This window comes from Schistocerca nitens, chromosome 4 (assembly GCF_023898315.1).
Source record: "Schistocerca nitens isolate TAMUIC-IGC-003100 chromosome 4, iqSchNite1.1, whole genome shotgun sequence".
NCBI lineage: Eukaryota > Metazoa > Arthropoda > Insecta > Orthoptera > Acrididae > Schistocerca > Schistocerca nitens.
In genome coordinates, this window is record NC_064617.1 from 319,187,085 (window position 1) to 319,205,498 (window position 18,414).

An 18,414-nucleotide genomic window follows, 5' to 3' on the forward strand; every position below is an offset into this window, starting at 1 on the left:
CCTAGACGATCAATACTGGAGTTCCATCGCGTCCGTATTGTTACTTTGTGCCAGGAAGGGCTCTCAACAAGGAGAGTGTCCAGGAGTCTCGGAGTGAACCAAGAAAGAACTTGCCCCCTTCTAACAGCCGTGTACCGCAAGTCTCTAGAGGAACGGAGGGTTCCAAATGATTGGAAAAGAGCACAGATAGTCCCAGTCTTCAAGAAGGGTCGTCGAGCAGATGCGCAAAACTATAGACCTATATCTCTGACGTCGATCTGTTGTAGAATTTTAGAACATGTTTTTTCCTCGAGTATCATGTCGTTTTTGGAAACCCAGAATCTACTCTGTAGGAATCAACATGGATTCCGTAAACAGCGATCGTGTGAGACCCAACTCGCTTTATTTGTTCACGAGACCCAGAAAATATTAGATACTGGCTCCCAGGTAGATGCTATTTTTCTTGACTTCCGGAAGGCGTTCGATACAGTTCCGCACTGTCGCCTGATAAACAAAGTAAGAGCCTACGGAATATCAGACCAGCTGTGTGGCTGGATTGAAGAGTTTTTAGCAAACAGAACACAGCATGTTGTTATCAATGGAGAGACGTCTACAGACGTTAAAGTAACCTCTGGCGTGCCACAGGGGAGTGTTATGGGACCATTGCTTTTCACAATATATATAAATGACCTAGTAGATAGTGTCGGAAGTTCCATGCGGCTTTTCGCGGATGATGCTGTAGTATACAGAGAAGTTGCAGCGTTAGAAAATTGTAGCGAAATGCAGGAAGATCTACAGCATTAGGCACTTGGTGCAGGGAGTGGCAACTGTCCCTTAACATAGACAAATGTAATGTATTGCGAATACACAGAAAGAAGGATCCTTTATTGTATGATTATATGATAGCGGAACAAACACTGGTAGCAGTTACTTCTGTAAAATATCTGGGAGTATGCGTGCGGAACGATTTGAAGTGGAATGATCATATAAAATTAATTGTTGGTAAGGCGGGTACCAGGTTGAGATTCATTGGGAGAGTGCTTAGAAAATGTAGTCCATCAACAAAGGAGGTGGCTTACAAAACACTCGTTCGACCTATACTTGAGTATTGCTCATCAGTGTGGGATCCGTACCAGATCGGGTTGACGGAGGAGATAGAGAAGATCCAAAGAAGAGCGGCGCGTTTCGTCACAGGGTTATTTGGTGAGCGTGATAGCGTTACGGAGATGTTTAGCAAACTCAAGTGGCAGACTCTGCAAGAGAGGCGCTCTGCATCGCGGTGTGGCTTGCTGTCCAGGTTTCGAGAGGGTGCGTTTCTGGATGAGGTATTGAATACATTGCTTCCCCCTACTTATACCTCCCGAGGAGATCACGAATGTAAAATTAGAGAGATTCGAGCGCGCACGGAGGCTTTCAGACAGTCGTTCTTCCCGCGAACTATACGCGACTGGAACAGGAAAGGGAGGTAATGACAGTGGCACGTAAAGTGCCCTCCGCCACACACCGTTGGATGGCTTGCGGAGTATAAATGTAGATGTAGATGTAGATGTTGTTCGGACATGGAGGAGGTACAGAGAGACAGGGTCAATGACATGCCTCGCTCAGGCCGCCCAAGGGCTACTACTGCAGTGGATGACGGCTACCTACGGATTATGGCTCGGAGGAACCCTGACAGCAACGTCATCATGTTGAATAATGCTTTTCGTGCAGCCACAGGACGTTGTGTTACGACTCAAACTGTGCGCAATAGGCTGCATGATGGGCAACTTCTCCTCCGACGTCCATGACGAGGTCCATCTTTGCAACCACGACACCACGCAGCGCAGTACAGATGGGCCCAACAACAGGATTGGCATCATGTTCTCTTCACCGATGAGTGTCGCATATACCTTCAATCAGTCAATCGCCGGAGACGTGTTAGGAGGTAACCCGGTCAGGCTGAACGCCTTAGACGCACTGTCCAACGAGTGCCGCAAGGTGGAGATTCCCTGCTGTTTTGGGGTGGCACTATGTGGGGCCGACGTACGCCGCTGGTGGTCATGGAAGGCACCGTAACGGCTGTACGATACGTGAATGCCATCCTCCGACTGATAGTGCAACCATATCAACAGCATACTGGCGAGGCATTCGTCTTCATGGACGACAATTCGCGCCGCCATCGTGCACATCTTGTGAATGAAAAAGGGCAACAAGATATTAAAAAGTCAACGTACTTATGTCATTTAGTTTTATAACTGTAGTTAGTAACGTATCAGGGCATTGTTTAGTGTGAAGAATGTTCCAGTACAAGCTGGATCTGAAAAGTTCGGTGAGTGATTCTAGAAAATAAAAGAATCAAGAGATACAAACAAAATACCTTTACTGTACTTCAAAGTAATCACCATTAGCTAAAACACATTTCTCACATTGGTTGGAAACCGTCAGCGAAACTTCTCGCCGAATTACTCGAAGCACCGTGGTCACGCATTGTTGGATATCCGTAACGTCTGTCAGCTCAACCTGCTCGCTCGACACAACGATAATATTTTTCAACACCCTTCTTATTTTCCATATTTGGCACTGGCAGACTTCTTTTTGGTTCCCCATCGTAAATTAGCCCTGAAAGGCAAATGCTTCGCAGATTGCACGTGATCATGGCCCTTCGAGTGATTCCACAAGAAGGGTTTGCTGGCAGTTTCAAACAGCTTTAGAAGCGATGTCGGAAGTGTGCTGTATCTGAGACGATTTACCGAACTTTTCAGACACTTTTGTAATTTTCAAAAATGTTTTTTGTCCGACACTACCCGACCTTCTCTTACATGAAACATTTGCTCCTAGATGTAACTGTAAAAAGTACTACGCAGTTGCATGTCCTCGCATGTAAAACGTATACCCTTGTACAATCGGAAAGTTCTTTCGGAAAGAGAAGCTCTGCAGTCCTAAACGTCACTTAAAATGCATCCCAGGTTTCTCTCGTCTTTCATCTAGAATACGAGGTTCATTCAGTAAATAACTGGAAAAACTGTATAAAAATTATAATACTTCAGTAAAGTTTGTCTTTGTTTGCTTTTTTATGGTGGTGTCCTAGAACTAAACTCATGTTTATAAAAAACAGAACACCCTGAACGACTAGGGAAATGACGTTCATTAGCACAGGACATGTACATTACTATGTTCTGCAGAAATGATTAGCATCTGAACCACGTCGGTCCGCGGGTTCGAGATGAACATCGATGTAACGACGCAACGCCGCCTACATGTAAAATGTGTCTGCGGCTCTCGGTGCCGGCCGCTGTGGCCGAGCGGTTCTAGCCGCTTCAGTCCAGAACCGCGCGACTGCTACAGTCGCAGGTTCGAATCTTGTGATGTGTGTGATGTCCTTAGGCTAGTTAGTTTTAAGTAGTTCTATGTTCTAGGGGACTAATGACCTCAGATGTTAAGTCCGATAGTCCTCAGAGCCATTTGAATCTTTTGCGGCTCTCGGTGTCGCTATAAACCTAAGGTAACAGAGCAGTGTGACTTGAGCAGACGTGCAGGATCCCTCCCAGACGTATGTGCGAACCTGACCGTCAAACCAGTGTGGTTGAAAGAGGGCTCATTATTGGCATGAGAGAATGTGATGCACCCATCCGGAAAATTGCTGCTCGTGTTGGACCAAGTGTTCCGGCAGTGCAACAGATGTGTGCAGAATGGGAGGGTATAGAACACGACGAGATGGGTTAGGTCGCACCACCCAGACCCCCCCCCCCCCCCCTCTACGAGAAGATCGACATCTCGTCGGAATGACACTGCAGGACAGATCTGCGTCCTCCTCAGATCTGGTGCAACAATCCAATCGAACAGTGCAACTCATTGTACCCTGTCAGGGCTGAGAATCCGTCTCTGTTTACTACGGAATGGGTTATGTGCGCGTCGGACACTTCTCCGCCTACCTTTGACTAATGTGCAGAAACATGATAACTGGTAATGGTGTGTGGAATGACATCACTTGGGACAGGAATGGTATCAGATAGTGGTTTCGGACGAAAGCAGGTTCTGTCTGTTTGAAAGTGATGGCCGCATTTTTGTCGCCGCAGGCAGGGGCCGCGGCATCACAGTCACTGCATTCGCACAAGACAACTCAAGGCCTTATGTTGTGGGGTGCAATTGGGCTCATCCACAAATCACAGTTTGAATGCGTCCAGGGCACTGTGAGCAGTGTGACCTACGTGAGTGACATCCTGAAACCTGTAGCCATACCCTCTCAGCACGTCACCCGAGACGCCATTTTTCAGTCAGACAAGGCATGACCACATGGTGCTGCACGAACACGTGCACTTTTGGTGTCACAGAATGTCAACCTTTTGCGCTGGCCCCTCAGACCACCACACCTGTCGCCAATCGAAAATGTGTGGCGTATGGTGAAATGACGGGTGCAGTGCTGTGACCCAATACCAACCACCACAGATGAACTTTGGAACCAGGTGAAAGCAGTTTGTATGGACATACCACATGACCGCATTTGCGTCTTATATACATCAATGCCATCACGTATGGAGCAAATTATGTGGGACCACGGCGGACCCTGTGCGAACTAGCCAGCAGGACACATATTAAACAGAGTTGACTGAAATGCTAATCATTTCTGCAGAACATACTAATGCACATGACCTGTGAATATGAACGTCCTATCTGTAGTTGTCTTGGTGTTTCGTTTTTTCTGAACGTCAGTGTATTATCAGAAAGGCCTGGCACGCCTGTCTCGCGACCGGGATGATGGGAATCAGTGAAACAAAATGGCAGCACCTTTGCAGGTTTTCACCAACATGGAGCAGCAGAGAGTCGTTAGATTTCTGTTAGCTGAAGGGTTGAAACCAATCGCAACTTATCGTCTGATGGCACTGCAAAATGGTGAAAGCTGTTTGAGTCGAACACAAGTTCACGAGCGGGCAGATAAATTCAAATGGAGTGTAACAAGTATTGAAGATTCGTCACGCCCAAAAAAATGGTTCAAATGGCTCTGAGCACTATGGGACTCAACTGCTGAGGTCATTAGTCCCCTAGAACTTAGAACTAGTTAAACCTAACTAACCTAAGGACATCACAAACATCCATGCCCTAGGCAGGATTCGAACCTGCGACCGTAGCGGTCTTGCGGTTCCAGACTGCAGCGCCTTTAACCGCACGGCCACTTCGGCCGGCCGTCACGCCCAGGATGCTCTGTCTGTGCAGTCACGGAGAACAACATTGCGAGAACTGATGAGTCGATAAGGGAAAATGGGCGTATTGCGGCCAGTGATATTGCAGCAACAATTAATCTCGGATGAGCCGGCCGGCCGGGGTGGCCGAGCCGTTCTAGGAGCTACAGTCTGGAACCGCGTGACCGCTACGGTCGCAGGTTCGAATCCTGCCTCGGGCATGGATGTGTGTGATGTCCTTAGGTTAGTTAGGTTTAAGTGGTTCTAAGTTCTAGGGGACTGATGACCTCAGAAGTTAAGTCCCATAGTGCTCAGAGCCATTTGAGCCATTCGGATGAGCCTATCATATTGTTCAGGAAGTGTTGATGTTCAACAAAGTGTGTGAGAGGTGGGTTCCAAAACATTTGACATCAGAAATAAAAGAAAGACGCTTGGACTTGTGCAGGGTGCTTTTGCGACAATATGAGGCTGGAGGGGAGGCATTTCTTCACCGTATTGTAATGGGAGATGAAAGCTGGGTGCATTTTCGACACATCGAGGTTCATTGATGATGAAGTCCAGGCAGCATTGCCTTACGGTTAAGTACACGACCCCAAGAAATCTTTGCACGTGGAATTAAGAAGCTTGTCCAGGGCTGGCATAAGTGGATTGAAGTAGAGGATAATTACGTTGAAAAATAAATAAGTGTCGTTTTTTTAAAGAATCTGTTAAGAGATTGGAACACATTTCCGGTCTTTTGTTGAGTGACCTTTGCATATAGCATAATGAATCATTTTGAAATGCTGCGTGTATTGTCCCCAGTAGAGCTTACTTACGTTTGTGTTGGTGAATACACCGACGATGTAAGGGACTGCGATGCCCGTCAGATTGGCGAACATGTTGACGATGCCGACGATGGTGCCCGCGTAGTTAGGGGCGATTGCCTGCATGTTGAGGTAGGAGCTCGTGAAGTCGGTGGCTGTGCAGAAGCCACTGAGTGCCAACATCGCAATGATGACGGTGCTATCGCAACCCACCAGCGCTACGATGATCATTGTAGCGGCTGGCACCAGAGTACCTGCACACGAATTGTTTTGGTTACACAGCTGCAAGTGACTCTGGCTTTGAAAACTGAGAATGAAACCAAACTCGTTTTGTCAGCATAGATTCTAAGTGTCATGATATGAAATTAAAGACAGGATGGATTTGTAATTGTGAGTTTCCCCCCACGCAATCTGCACTCTATTCCACAAAGAAACAAGTGCAGTTACTGGAGGACAGTGACGAATAAATTGGTGACCAAACATATCTCAATGTATACGATGGGAGATGCTTTAGGCCAAGGAAGGAATTATAAAATTGTTCTAAGACAACTATGTCACATGCAGCTCCAGGAAAGAATCAACACAGACATTTAATTAATCACTAAACCACTGTAGAGTGGATATGATGAGATATTAAGTAGACTTCTGAAGACCAGTGCGCCCCTTACCAGTGATATACTCATTCACCTGGGCTTTGTGCTTTTCAGGTGCAGTCAGATTCCGTATCTAAAGCCACATCTATATTTCGTAATTCCCATTATCACGTATGGTGGAATGAACCTTGTGAACCAACCCCTTTTTCTTTTCCAGTTGCGAATGGTTCGCGTGAAGAACGATTGATGGTAAGCCTCTTTGTGGGCGCGAATCTCTCTACTTTCACCTTCATAGTTTTTCACGGGACGTACTTAGGAGGAAGCAATATGTCGATGGTTTCTTCTAAGAGAGTACGCTCTCAGAATTTTTAAATACCCCACAAAGTGATGCAAAACGACTCTCTAATACATGTCTACAGGATGGACCAAATAAAGATACGATTGGTCGACCATTTGTGGCTACATTAACGGAGGAGGAAAAAATTACAATTACAATTACAATTACTTCCAACAGGATGGAGCAAACTGCCCATAAGGCCGGCCGAATCTGGAGCACAGTGACACAATCTTCACGCCTGACAGAGATTCTAGCAGAGGTCGGCCTGGTCACGGCCCTAGCTAGCCGCGCAGGTCACCTGATCTGTGGGCGTTCGATTTCTTTGTGTGGGAAGTCCTCAAATCTAACTTGTATCACAAAACCCCTCATAGTCTTCAAGAACTGCAGCAGAACATTTCGGATGAAACCGCAGAAATTCCAGCAGTGCAGCTTTGATCTGCCTTCGGCAACTTGCTGACTAGGTCCCAAAGTGCCAAGAGATGGAATGCTGGTCACCTTCTACATCTGTTATAGTCAGGTTGGTAGAGTATTTCCTTTCCTCTGCTGTGTTTCTTTGTACCCTGGAACTCCCTTCTCAGCATCCGCCCCGATAGCTGAGTGGTCAGCGCGGCGGTCTGTCACGCTAAGGGGCCCGGGTTCGATTCCCGGCTGGGTTGGAGGTTTTCTCCGCTCAGTGACTCGGTGTTGTGTTGTCCTCATTATCGTTTCATCATCATCAGTGGAAGGCAAAGGGAAACCACCACTGGAATCACTTCCCTAGACGCTCATGCGGTGGACCTCTCTGACGAGGCTTCCCCCATAACCAGACCTGCCGTAAGGCAGAAAACAAAGTTTTTTGTAAATAAGCACTGCGCAACCTATTGTACAGTGCACGTCGGAAGATACGAAGTATTAATATTATACATTTTATTTCCTATTCCATTTTCGCTTTTTGGACGAGGGACAAGTGATTGTATGCCTTTGACTTTGTCCTATCTCTCTGTTCTTTTTATCGGGACCCCAGAGCGAGATACACGTTGCTGGCAGCATAATGGTCGTACAGATACCTAGAATACAGATTCTCTGAATTTACCAAACGAATTTCGAGAGAACTACGTCGTCTTTCTTCCAAGGCTTGCCAGTAAAGTTCTCCGGGCACTTGTTGTACCCTTTCGTATGAATCACACTGAGGTGACAAAAGTCATGGCATATCTCCTAATATCTTGTCGGACCTCCTTTCGCCCAGTGTACTGCAGCAACTCGACGTGCTGTGGACTCAACAAGTCGTTGGAAGTCCCCTACAGAAATATTCAGCCGTGCTGCCTCTACAGCCGTCCGTACTTGCGAAATGTTGCCGGTTCTTTGTCTCCTGTAACAGGCATTACCATATGGTTATCTACATTTAAAGAAAGCTGCTATTCATTAGAGAAAGTAGGTGTTTCGTTTTAGTCATTCTGCAGTTCTTTATGATATTTTCCTGCTCACAGCTGCATCAGCAGTGAACAATCTTAGGCTGCTGGGCCTCAATTATAAATCGTTTATTCACATTGTACAATTAGAGCTCCTATATGCGTCATTGAGGCAAACGCTATGTCACTTTCATTTCTGTGGAGTTTAACGTACTGGGTTCTGTTTGTCAAATTTTTCTCGGGTCAGCCACACATTTGCGAAGACAATCCGTCTGATCGTATCTTGGTTAGTAATCGACGGTGTGGTAGCGTATCGAACGCTGAGGTCTAGGAGAATGTATTCCATCTGTTCTCCTGAATCCATTTGCAATATATTATTTATAACTATACCATGCTGTGTTTGGCACGAGCGTTTTTTTCTGATTTAGTTCTAATTCTCTGGGAGAAGCTTCTTTTCCTCTAGAAATGTCACAGATTTTGAGCGTAGAATACGCTCCAGTTGTGGGGCAACGGGTTAAATAAATATTTCAACGTCGTCAGTGACGTTGTTTGTATTACGCCGTCTTTGTCACGTGAGCCTGGCAACTAATTTTGTGGTCAGCCAGAAAGCGAAGGGAAACATACTGACCTTAGTTTCCAGTCTGCACGGCCACATTCTGATCCAGACCACTGAAAGAAATGTTTCTATTCTCTTTCTTCTTAGTGGGATCAGGACTATGATTTTAAATGGAAGTATAAAGTTCTAGTTAATACATGTATTGAGCAAAGCTTCTCACGTTTCTTGGAAATTCACTATGTTCAACTGAAAGCAAAGCTTTCTATCATAAATAACACAACTAGCAGTTCAGAGGCGACCTCTACGGTACGTTCCTACCAGATTGTCTTTCGTCATGACTAATAATACTCAATTGAATGTTCAACATACATGTTCAAAATTAATGCTCACCATAAAAGTGGAAATAATATTCACCACTTGCCAAGCGCATTTGTAATTCTCACGGATGGCACGCTAGCAGTTACTCCGGCGAATTCTAAGCGGTCCAGGACGGTGCACAGTCCTCGCGAGTTCACTATCCGTTTTTACCGCAAATACGCGATTTGTCATAGTCCGGCTCTGACGTCATCCTAGGCAGAGCGCGATCCGACGTTTAACACACGTGGATCTTACAGTGGCAGAGTTCCTATTGCCTCTCGGGCTGTATTTATATAGTGGCGTAGCGGACGGCAGAGAGAACATATGTTATCTACTGCTTTTACACACGGCAGCAGCCTCAGAACGACCGCTTTCTCGTACACATAATCCTTAATATCATAGTTATAAATTAATTCAGAAACTTCTTAATTTTTACCCGTATTCAGGTAAGTTGTTTGAAAGCACAGAAAAAGTTTCAGCATGCTTGAATAAAAACTTTGCCTTCTAGAATTTTTACAGTGGAAGTAACGGTAGATCGTTGCCTCTGAACCATACCTTTACTAGAGCTTGTATTGGCTGTTATTAATACTACAACTCTAAAATTTGGTATAGCTCTATCTTCTGGTAGGTTTTATCATAAGCTTCAACCAAAATTCTCTACTGTTAAAATGACTGGTACTTAATCTACTACAATTAGATATATTTTAGCTACAAAATTGGTTTTCACTTAATTACTCAAAAACTATAAGAGGTAGCTTAACGTGGTCTCTAAGTTATTATTTTTAGGGTGAACTGAAGCATAAAGCAAATTTTTACGTTTCGAAGTCCAATACTTAGCGCCTTGCATTTTTCCTAAAAACGTGTATTCCGGTCGTAATTATCGCTTTTCAGCTTTGAAACTTGCACCACTTATTTATGAGCTCTATAGTCACAGTCTGACCAAATTATGGCTTTCTAGCTTTGTTATTCAGCGCCACTTATTTTTCTCTTAAAACTACGGAAACTATCAAGTCTAGGTACATAAGGACTTGATATTTTAAAGATTATTATACTAAAATATATGTTAACAAAGCTTTAAACGTAAATTTTGGCTTTTAATTTTATACTTAATTGTGGAGAAATACTTGCGCGCTATGCGCAGACGCGTTAAGACGACGTGCGCCACTAGCAGTGAACTGGGGTAAGTCCCCGGCACACTCGCTGGCCTCTGTATCTCATACACGAAACAGCGCTTGCTTTGCTTCACAGTATCCGGCAACCGGCGGACAGCATTGAAATTTGTATACAGTCATGTGAATCCTGGCTGTTACCCTTTTTGCTAACAGGTGTGACCAGTGTTCTTTTCCATTCAACGGGACTATTTCCCGTGCACACTACTGTCGATAAATATGAGCTAATGAAGTATCCAGTACCGTGCCGTCTCCAGTGAAAAATTTAACTACATTTTCGTCAGAGCCTTGTACGTTGTTCGCTTTAAATACTTTTTAGAAACTGCGGTTACTAATATCGATATCGCTCATTTGTAATCTTTTTGGGTGTCAGACATTGCTATGGCAGTATCCTCTTGTGTGAACACATTTTTAAAGGCGGAATTTAAAATTTCTGCTCTCTGTCGATGTCTTCAGTATCAGCACCAGATGGATCAGCGAGAGATTGCAAAAGGTTTCGATCCGTTCCTTGACTTTGCATATGACCAGAACTTTTATGATTTTGTGATAAATAAATAAATAAATTTCTCCAACATCTGAATGTAAAAAAAAATATGTGTATTGTAGTATAACAGTATACACGACAGACAACACGCAGTGCGACCTGCCAACACAGCATCCTAGCAGAAGCAGGTGCTTCTGCGCTGCTCCATCCGCAAGCAAACGACCGCGACTACGATACGGACAACTCCTTCCGTGCTAGCCAGAGCATTCAGTAATTCGAAGAAATGCGGCAGAGGTATGTCTTCCAGGTGATCAGCACCAGACTGCTGTATTTAAACCATCAGGCCAGCCAACAGATTGTCGGCTCGACAGGACACAATTGCTACCATATTTATGAGACCGCCTGTCGAGCAAACTGCCACCGCTTCGTGGACCGAGGCATGAACGGGCGAACACTCGGTTCCATCCCACAGTGTCCGGCAGACGCCAGCCGCTGTTCTACAGCCAACAGTCCAGAATTCGTCTCTGTGTGCCACCACTGTCTGCCGCATCGGTATAAGACGTCACTGGCTGCTGCTCACCAACTGTAAAGCTGTAGCGAATGCTCCTGCTCACACCAACACACCAGCATCTGGCGAGCGGCTTATCACTGAGTAAGCAGAGCTTGGTTCAAATGGCTCTGAGCACTATGGGACTCAACTGCTGAGGTCATAAGTCCCCTAGAACTTAAGAACTACTTAAACCTAACTAACCTAAGGACAACACACATCCATGCCCGAGGCAGGATTCGAACCTGCGACCGTAGCGGTCGCGCGGTTCCAGACTGTAGCGCCAGAACCGCTCGGCCACCAGCGGCCGGCTAAGCAGAGCTCCTCCCGACAGTGTGCAGACACTGCAGGCCGTTTGCTACGCCTGCAGTTCTGACGCAGAAACAACATGGGACGAATAGAGACCGAGCCCTGGACGAGGGTGCATATATTATTGTTGACGCCTAAGACGATAATAAATAGTTGTTTGTTCAGTGATACCCTTCTGCAGATAGTCTTCCTCGCCTTCCTATAATGGTATATTCTGTCTCTGTTGATCCATTGTGGATACGGAATAGCGACCAGTTAAATATTTACCAAGAAAAATCACCAACTAGCCGTAGTTATTTTATTTAGACAACCACTTTCGGCATCTCAATAATGCCGTGGTCAGGCCCCTATGCACTTCATGTATAATCAGTTATAACGATAATTGCATACGGAGCCATCAGTTTCTGGATACCGCGAATTAGTTTTAGGAGTGTTTACTTCAAAGACTTGACAACATCTGGTGGTCTAAATAAAATAACTTCTCCGAGACATACGGCTGTTTGGCGATTTTTCTTGGTAAATACGAACCCAGGGTGGTGATACCCCCCCTCCCCCCCCCCCTCCTCGCCGCCAGGCGGCAGTCAACCAGCTTCTGATAAACATGATCAGATAACGTGACAGTATTTGGTACAGGTCCAAGGGCGGGGCCGCTAACTCCTGTGGCATAAAACTCCTCCCGAACAGGCCAGGAAGGCCCAACGGAGCCGACCGGCCGCCGTGTCATCCTCAGCCCATAGACGTCATTGGATGCGGATGTGGAGGGGTACGTGGTCAACACACCGCTCTCCCGGCCGTATGTCAGTTTCTGAGACCGGAGCCGCTACTTCTCAATCAGGTAGCTCCTCAGTTTGCCTCACAAGGGCTGAGTGCACCCCGCTTACCAACAGCGCTCGGCAGACCGGATGGTCACCCATGCTGCTGCTAGCCCAGCCCGACAGCGCTTAACATCGGTGATCTGACGGGAACCGGTGTTACTACTGCGGCGAGGCCGTTGGCTCCTGTAACATGCACCCACTGAAATTTACCAGAATATTCCATTCCATGCAACACGTCGCATGTTGTAGTGCGCTGGGTATGCCACAGAATGCGACATTACGCCAGCAAGTGCCGACAGTGTGCCATGCTGGGGCGTGGCAAACCTTGCGTTGCCTGAAAATTTAAAAATTGACCAGAGTAACCATAGAGGTTTTCTCTTATTAGTAATTATGAAAGGTAGAGTATGTGTTTAAGTAACAGATTAAAGGATATTTTAGGTGAGACTTATATTACGTGGATTGTATACTGCAGCAATAGGAATCGCAGAAACTTAGTGAGTTTGATTTAGCAGGAAGCACTGATATCTTATAGTGCGGTACCTAGAATATTTAGTAGTTTTTGTACTAGGAAATAATATAATCTGGCTGTGTGACGGCCAGCAGGGCAATAGTTAGAGAATACTATTCAGTCGCAACGCTTAATGAAGATGTAAGGTAAGGTACACGTAAACAATGATGGTACAGTGCTTAAAAAGTAGAAAGTGGACCAAGAGCATCATCAGTATTGGAAGGCTAGGATTCCCTGTGTTTGCATCATGTGACACTGAGCCAAAGCAACGATATTCTGAGATACGACACGGATACAAGGACGATGGTTAGATGTCACGACATCAACTAAACCTCTCCAGGTTCCTCGAGATACAGAAAATCTGCATAAGCTGTCTGTCCAGGCTGGAGGTTTGACATTACAGAAGAACGGATCAGATGTTAAGAAATATTATGAAGTATCAAAGGTATACGGATAGCAAAGGAGGGATAGCTGAAAAGAGAAGTCAACTTCGTAGCAGCTGAGGAGATCTCCGCCTACCATCCTCCAAGGAAGCCATGGGTGTGAAGATGGTTATATAAATGTAACCGAAACCGGTCACCTATGTTATTGAGACATAAGTGTTCTGATCAAGACTGAACTTTAGTTAAAATATAATACTCTATTGATCACTGTTTCCAAAAATGTTTCCCAAAATTGTAGGAAGTAAATGTAGCGGCGTGGACCACAGCCAGTGCCTACTGCTGCAAGGCAACATCCATGCCTAGGAGTCTGAGTACCCTTTCATCATGCTTCCATAGTAGCCAGAGGGTTCACCGACGTGGAGAGATGAGGCGGAGGTCTGTGTTCCAGCTGACCGGCCCAGACCGCTCTAAGCCCCCGGGCCAGCCGTGTACACGATCGGCACAGCAGGGCTATGTTACGACGCCCGCCATGTGTCGGCCTGTGGTCCCGTATTCAATATTCTGATTAGTTCCGCTGGGCTGGGCTGCCTGGCTCCGACTACCGGTAAGCGTGCCGCTGTCCCTTCTTTCTGACCCCTGCCTTTCACCTGCAGCGGACTCACTGCTTACGTTTGTTTACGTTTGGAAGTAAAGAACTTTAACAACAAGGTGGTAGTCTGCAAACGGATGCCGCTACATTCTGGGATCCCTCCTGTCTTCCTTGGAGAACCACACGACGCCAGAAGGACCGTCACATTCTTTCTCCCTTGCTAGCATACGAACGAGAAAGCTCTAGGTGGGAGACAAACGCCTCCTGACAAACACCAAGTCGACTTCTGCCACTTAGTATCGGTCGCTTCACAACCCGATCGCTGTAACAGACTTCACGCATGGCTCTAGTTACAAATGCACGAGTTGCTGTTAACGTTTGTCTCTCAGCATCCTTGCAATCCATTTAGTAGCGAGAGTGTAGTATCTCTTATTTCGCCACATTCTACGACTGTTAGCATTAAGCCAGGGCAGATCTTCGCCGTCTTTTACCACTTTACTTGCAGCATAGTTAGTTAGTTACATGTTCCACAGATCATTTGAACGATTCTTTTATCGAAATGATGTGGAACGGATCAGTTTACAGGACATACATGATTCGGATTAATATTAATAAACACGTTATTTTTTTAGTTCTGCTCATGCAGCTTCACTTAAAACAAGTTTTTCATTGGCTACCAGTTTTTAAACAAAATTCGACAGCTGAATAGGAGTTGTCCAGGAAAAATGATTCAAAGTTAGATACCTTTGCTACCTGTCACACATTTTATGGTATTAAGCAAATAATCAAAAATTGTTGTTGCATCATACTAAAATCCTTTCCCAGCCACTTACAGCTTGAATACTGGGTAATAAAGGTCATTTTCCCTCTTGTGTTGTAGGTTCTTCTCAAAGTGTGATGGACAGTTTATGATGAATTTTATTAGTCAATATACGTTATAATGGCGCAGTTAAATGTAAATGTCGTGTGACTAGGGCCTCCCGTCGGGTAGACCGTTCGCTGGGTGCAAGTCTTTCTATCTGACGCCACTTTGGCGACTTCCGCATCGGTGGGGATGAAATGATGATGATTAGGGCGACACGCAACACCCAGTCCGTGAGCGGAGAAAATCTCCTACCCGACGGGAATCGAACCCGGGTCCTTAGGATTGACATTCTGTCGCGCTGACCACTCAGTTACCGAGGACGGACGCAGTTAAAATGTCTAGTTTCTTGAAGAGGTACCTACATAACGTCCGTAGGTGAACATCACATATTATTCTTACTGATCACTTTTGTGCAAACGATACTTTATTTATAAGTGGTGAGATATCGCGGAAGATTATTCTATAAGAATAAGTAGAAATGTGCAAAACATGTCAGGACTGTCATTTATAACTCCATTCGACGTTAACCACAGTTGTTCTGCGTTTTCCACTTCAGAAATAGATGTCCCCAGTTCGTCTTTTAAATAAATTGATAATGACTATCGGTTTGGCCAAAAACGAATACATTTCTAGCTTTCTTGGTGACCTTTTTGCCTTTGGTAACGATTATTCTTGTAATAATAACGTGGTCGTTAATCCCTCTCTTGTTGGCGACACTCTCTGTTTGGAACTAGGAGGTCTAGAGTTTTCTTTAACGTGTGGTTGTCAGACTGGTCACGTTATAGTCACCACCTACTGCTACCGTATGCTCACGACGTTTGCGTACTATCGAGTTTAGGCTATTATTGTTTAACTTCTTGACCAATGTATCTGAATTATTAATCTCAGTCCACCGATCCAGGTTACTATTGTCCATATTAGTTCGCAATCGGATTCGTTTTAGACCTCATTAGATCTAATACTTCTTCTTGTCGCTATTACATCCTCCTCTTGAATAGTCTATCAGTCCGATGAACGTTTCACGTGTGTGGAAAATTTCCCCGCTCACTGTTTTGGGTTTTAACCAACTCTCGCGTCCTAACATGACGTCAGGCGACTACTTTTTACGGGAGACGTGAGCGCTGGGTCTTTACTGCGAATAAACTGGCAGTTAACAACTAATATATTGAGATTCTCACTCTTTGCTTTTGCTATACGGCCTGGTGAAATAACTGGCTTATCTAATGTTGACTTTTATACTGGGGTCTTGGAGTTTCTATAATTAAAAAAAAGAGAAAACCTATGTGCGTTCCACACATACTCTGCTACCATTGTGGCCGTTTCCGGTGTATAGTGCTCACCTAATGTATACAAGTGACCGTAAAAGACTCTGCCGTATATTGTAAGTCGGAAAATCTGTAGCCTATCTAGCCACAGAGCTGGCGACGCATTTTGCTTAGAGCCTCCAGTCGTCTCCAGACCATTGATTGGAATGATGCTGCAAATCGACAACTGTGGCGAGTCCCCACGAGTAAGGCTAGCTTCCTTTACCACATTGGCCAGTCTCCGGGAAGAGCTGAGAATGGTCTCAGAACCCAGGCGGCAAACGTCATTGGTGTCGAGCTGAGCGATGATCTATAACTGACTGCAACCCGTGCTCTCAATTGTTGCCAGGACGACCTCTTCCATTTGGCGGGCGATTCCTCTCGGGAAACACATCAACTGCACATATGGTTCTTTTCCGTCCCGTGGCGCTATTTACCTTGAAATAGTCACGGTGCATCTAATGCTGGAACTGTCAACCACTGACAGCCTCATATCTCCCCCCCCCCCTCCTCCCTGGGTGCCCTGACGGCGGAAAAGGAGTGATCACTGCAGGAGCAATGAAGTTGACAGAACATCTCAGACGGTTTTGCACTTACTAAACGAACGTGTAAGCAAACTCTCTGCTCTGTTTTGGATCTTTTCTGCTTCCTCTATCAATCCTAACTACTCAAGGATCATTCAAACGAAGGTTTTGTCAGCTGCTTCCTTCATGGGTTCACTACACTACCTGAGGATTCTTCCAACGAATCTCATTCTGGCATCTATCTGCCTTTCCTGTGACTGGTTTTACGTGGTCGTTCCACATTAATTTTCTCCGTACGCCCCTACTCTCAGACAAATCAAATGATCGTTACTACAACCTCGTCTTAAAGAAAGGGAGAAAATGGTAAATTTGTTTGCTATCGATGATTCCCAAGAGTTCTGAAAACATATGGTATAAGAGGGCAATGATACATCTCACGACACATAATTTGTTTTGAGACTCTTAGCTGGAATTCATAAAGGGAGCAGTCACGGAAAATGCAGTTTATTGTTGTTTGTAAAGATATGTTGAGGACTATTGTTATTGTGAAAGAACGCGATGTAATGTAAATGATTTAACAGATATTGTAGCGGGTAAGAGAATAGATTGTGCTTAACTGCAACATAGTACAGTATACACAACTTCTGAATAGTGTGAAAGAGAAATGGGCTATCATAGATTGAGCAAAGGGCCAGTGAAGACTAATGTCACAAATTCTTAGAATTGAAGTTAGATCAACAACTGTCTTGGGCATATTACACCAGTGACTTTGTTCAGTAGTGGATCTTTAGTATATGTGTAATTTACAGTCACCGAAATGTAAAATATCACTCTGCTATCTCCTACGTACTGTTAATTTTTCGGTCGAGTCTGAATTCAAAAATAATATTCTCCGCTCAGAAAAGTGTGAAAGCATACTTCTATAGTCCATATACTATACATTTGCAGCCCACAAGACACATTATGGTGGATGGCGGAAGGTTTATTGACTACAAGTGTAATTTCCCCATTCATCTGTACCATTCGAGGAAGAAAGAAAGTCGGTATCCTGAATCTCTCAAACTTTAACTTTGTAATTTTTTCATAATGCGGGGCCACAGTCATAATATATTTCTTTAAAGTCAGTTCCGCCATTAGACTGTTGTTTATTTATGGTGTTATATTTACACTTACTCAATCATGACTTCGGCTTCAAAGTGCCATTATCAATTGTTTCCTGAAAGCCGGTTAGACAATAACAGTGAAATCCATAGCTAGTGATGTAACCGTATTACATTGTAATGCTTACTTACACGTGTTATAAATTGCCTAAAAACTCATTCACTTCACATTTTTATTCTTCTTATTCCTTCGTTAGTTACTCTTTTGTCCCCCACCACGCCCACATCCCACTATAATAGCTTCTTCTTCATTTCATTTCTCATTTTATAGACCGCCATTCATTCTTCCACATCACCCCCCCCCCCCTTACACTTACACTCTACATGCCTACAATCTTCAATGAATGAGTTTCTTCTCTGTTGTTTATTACCTTTCTAAGCTACACTTATCTTTGTTCTTAAGAAAAAGGAATTAACCTACTTGGAGCTTTCATATGTAGTAACTGTTCAAGTTGTTAAACTTACTATGTCATCTTTACGTCATATAAATAAGATGTCACTACTATAACATGTAAATAAGATTTATAGCACCAAGATTGCAGCCGTATTTGTCAATACCACGGTGCACTCACGTTTGTAATTGTATCT

At 44.7% G+C, this 18,414-nt stretch overlaps 1 protein-coding gene across 1 annotated transcript in view; it reads right to left on the reverse strand.

Moving 5' to 3' along the window:
- LOC126252771 (sialin-like) overlaps window positions 1-18,414 on the reverse strand; it is a 114,587-nt gene that overhangs the window by 14,066 nt on the left and 82,107 nt on the right. Inside the window, exon 8 of the mRNA XM_049953698.1 lies at window positions 5,951-6,192. Within this exon, the coding sequence (XP_049809655.1) occupies window positions 5,951-6,192 (242 nt within the window). The remainder of the gene's footprint in view (window positions 1-5,950; window positions 6,193-18,414) is intronic.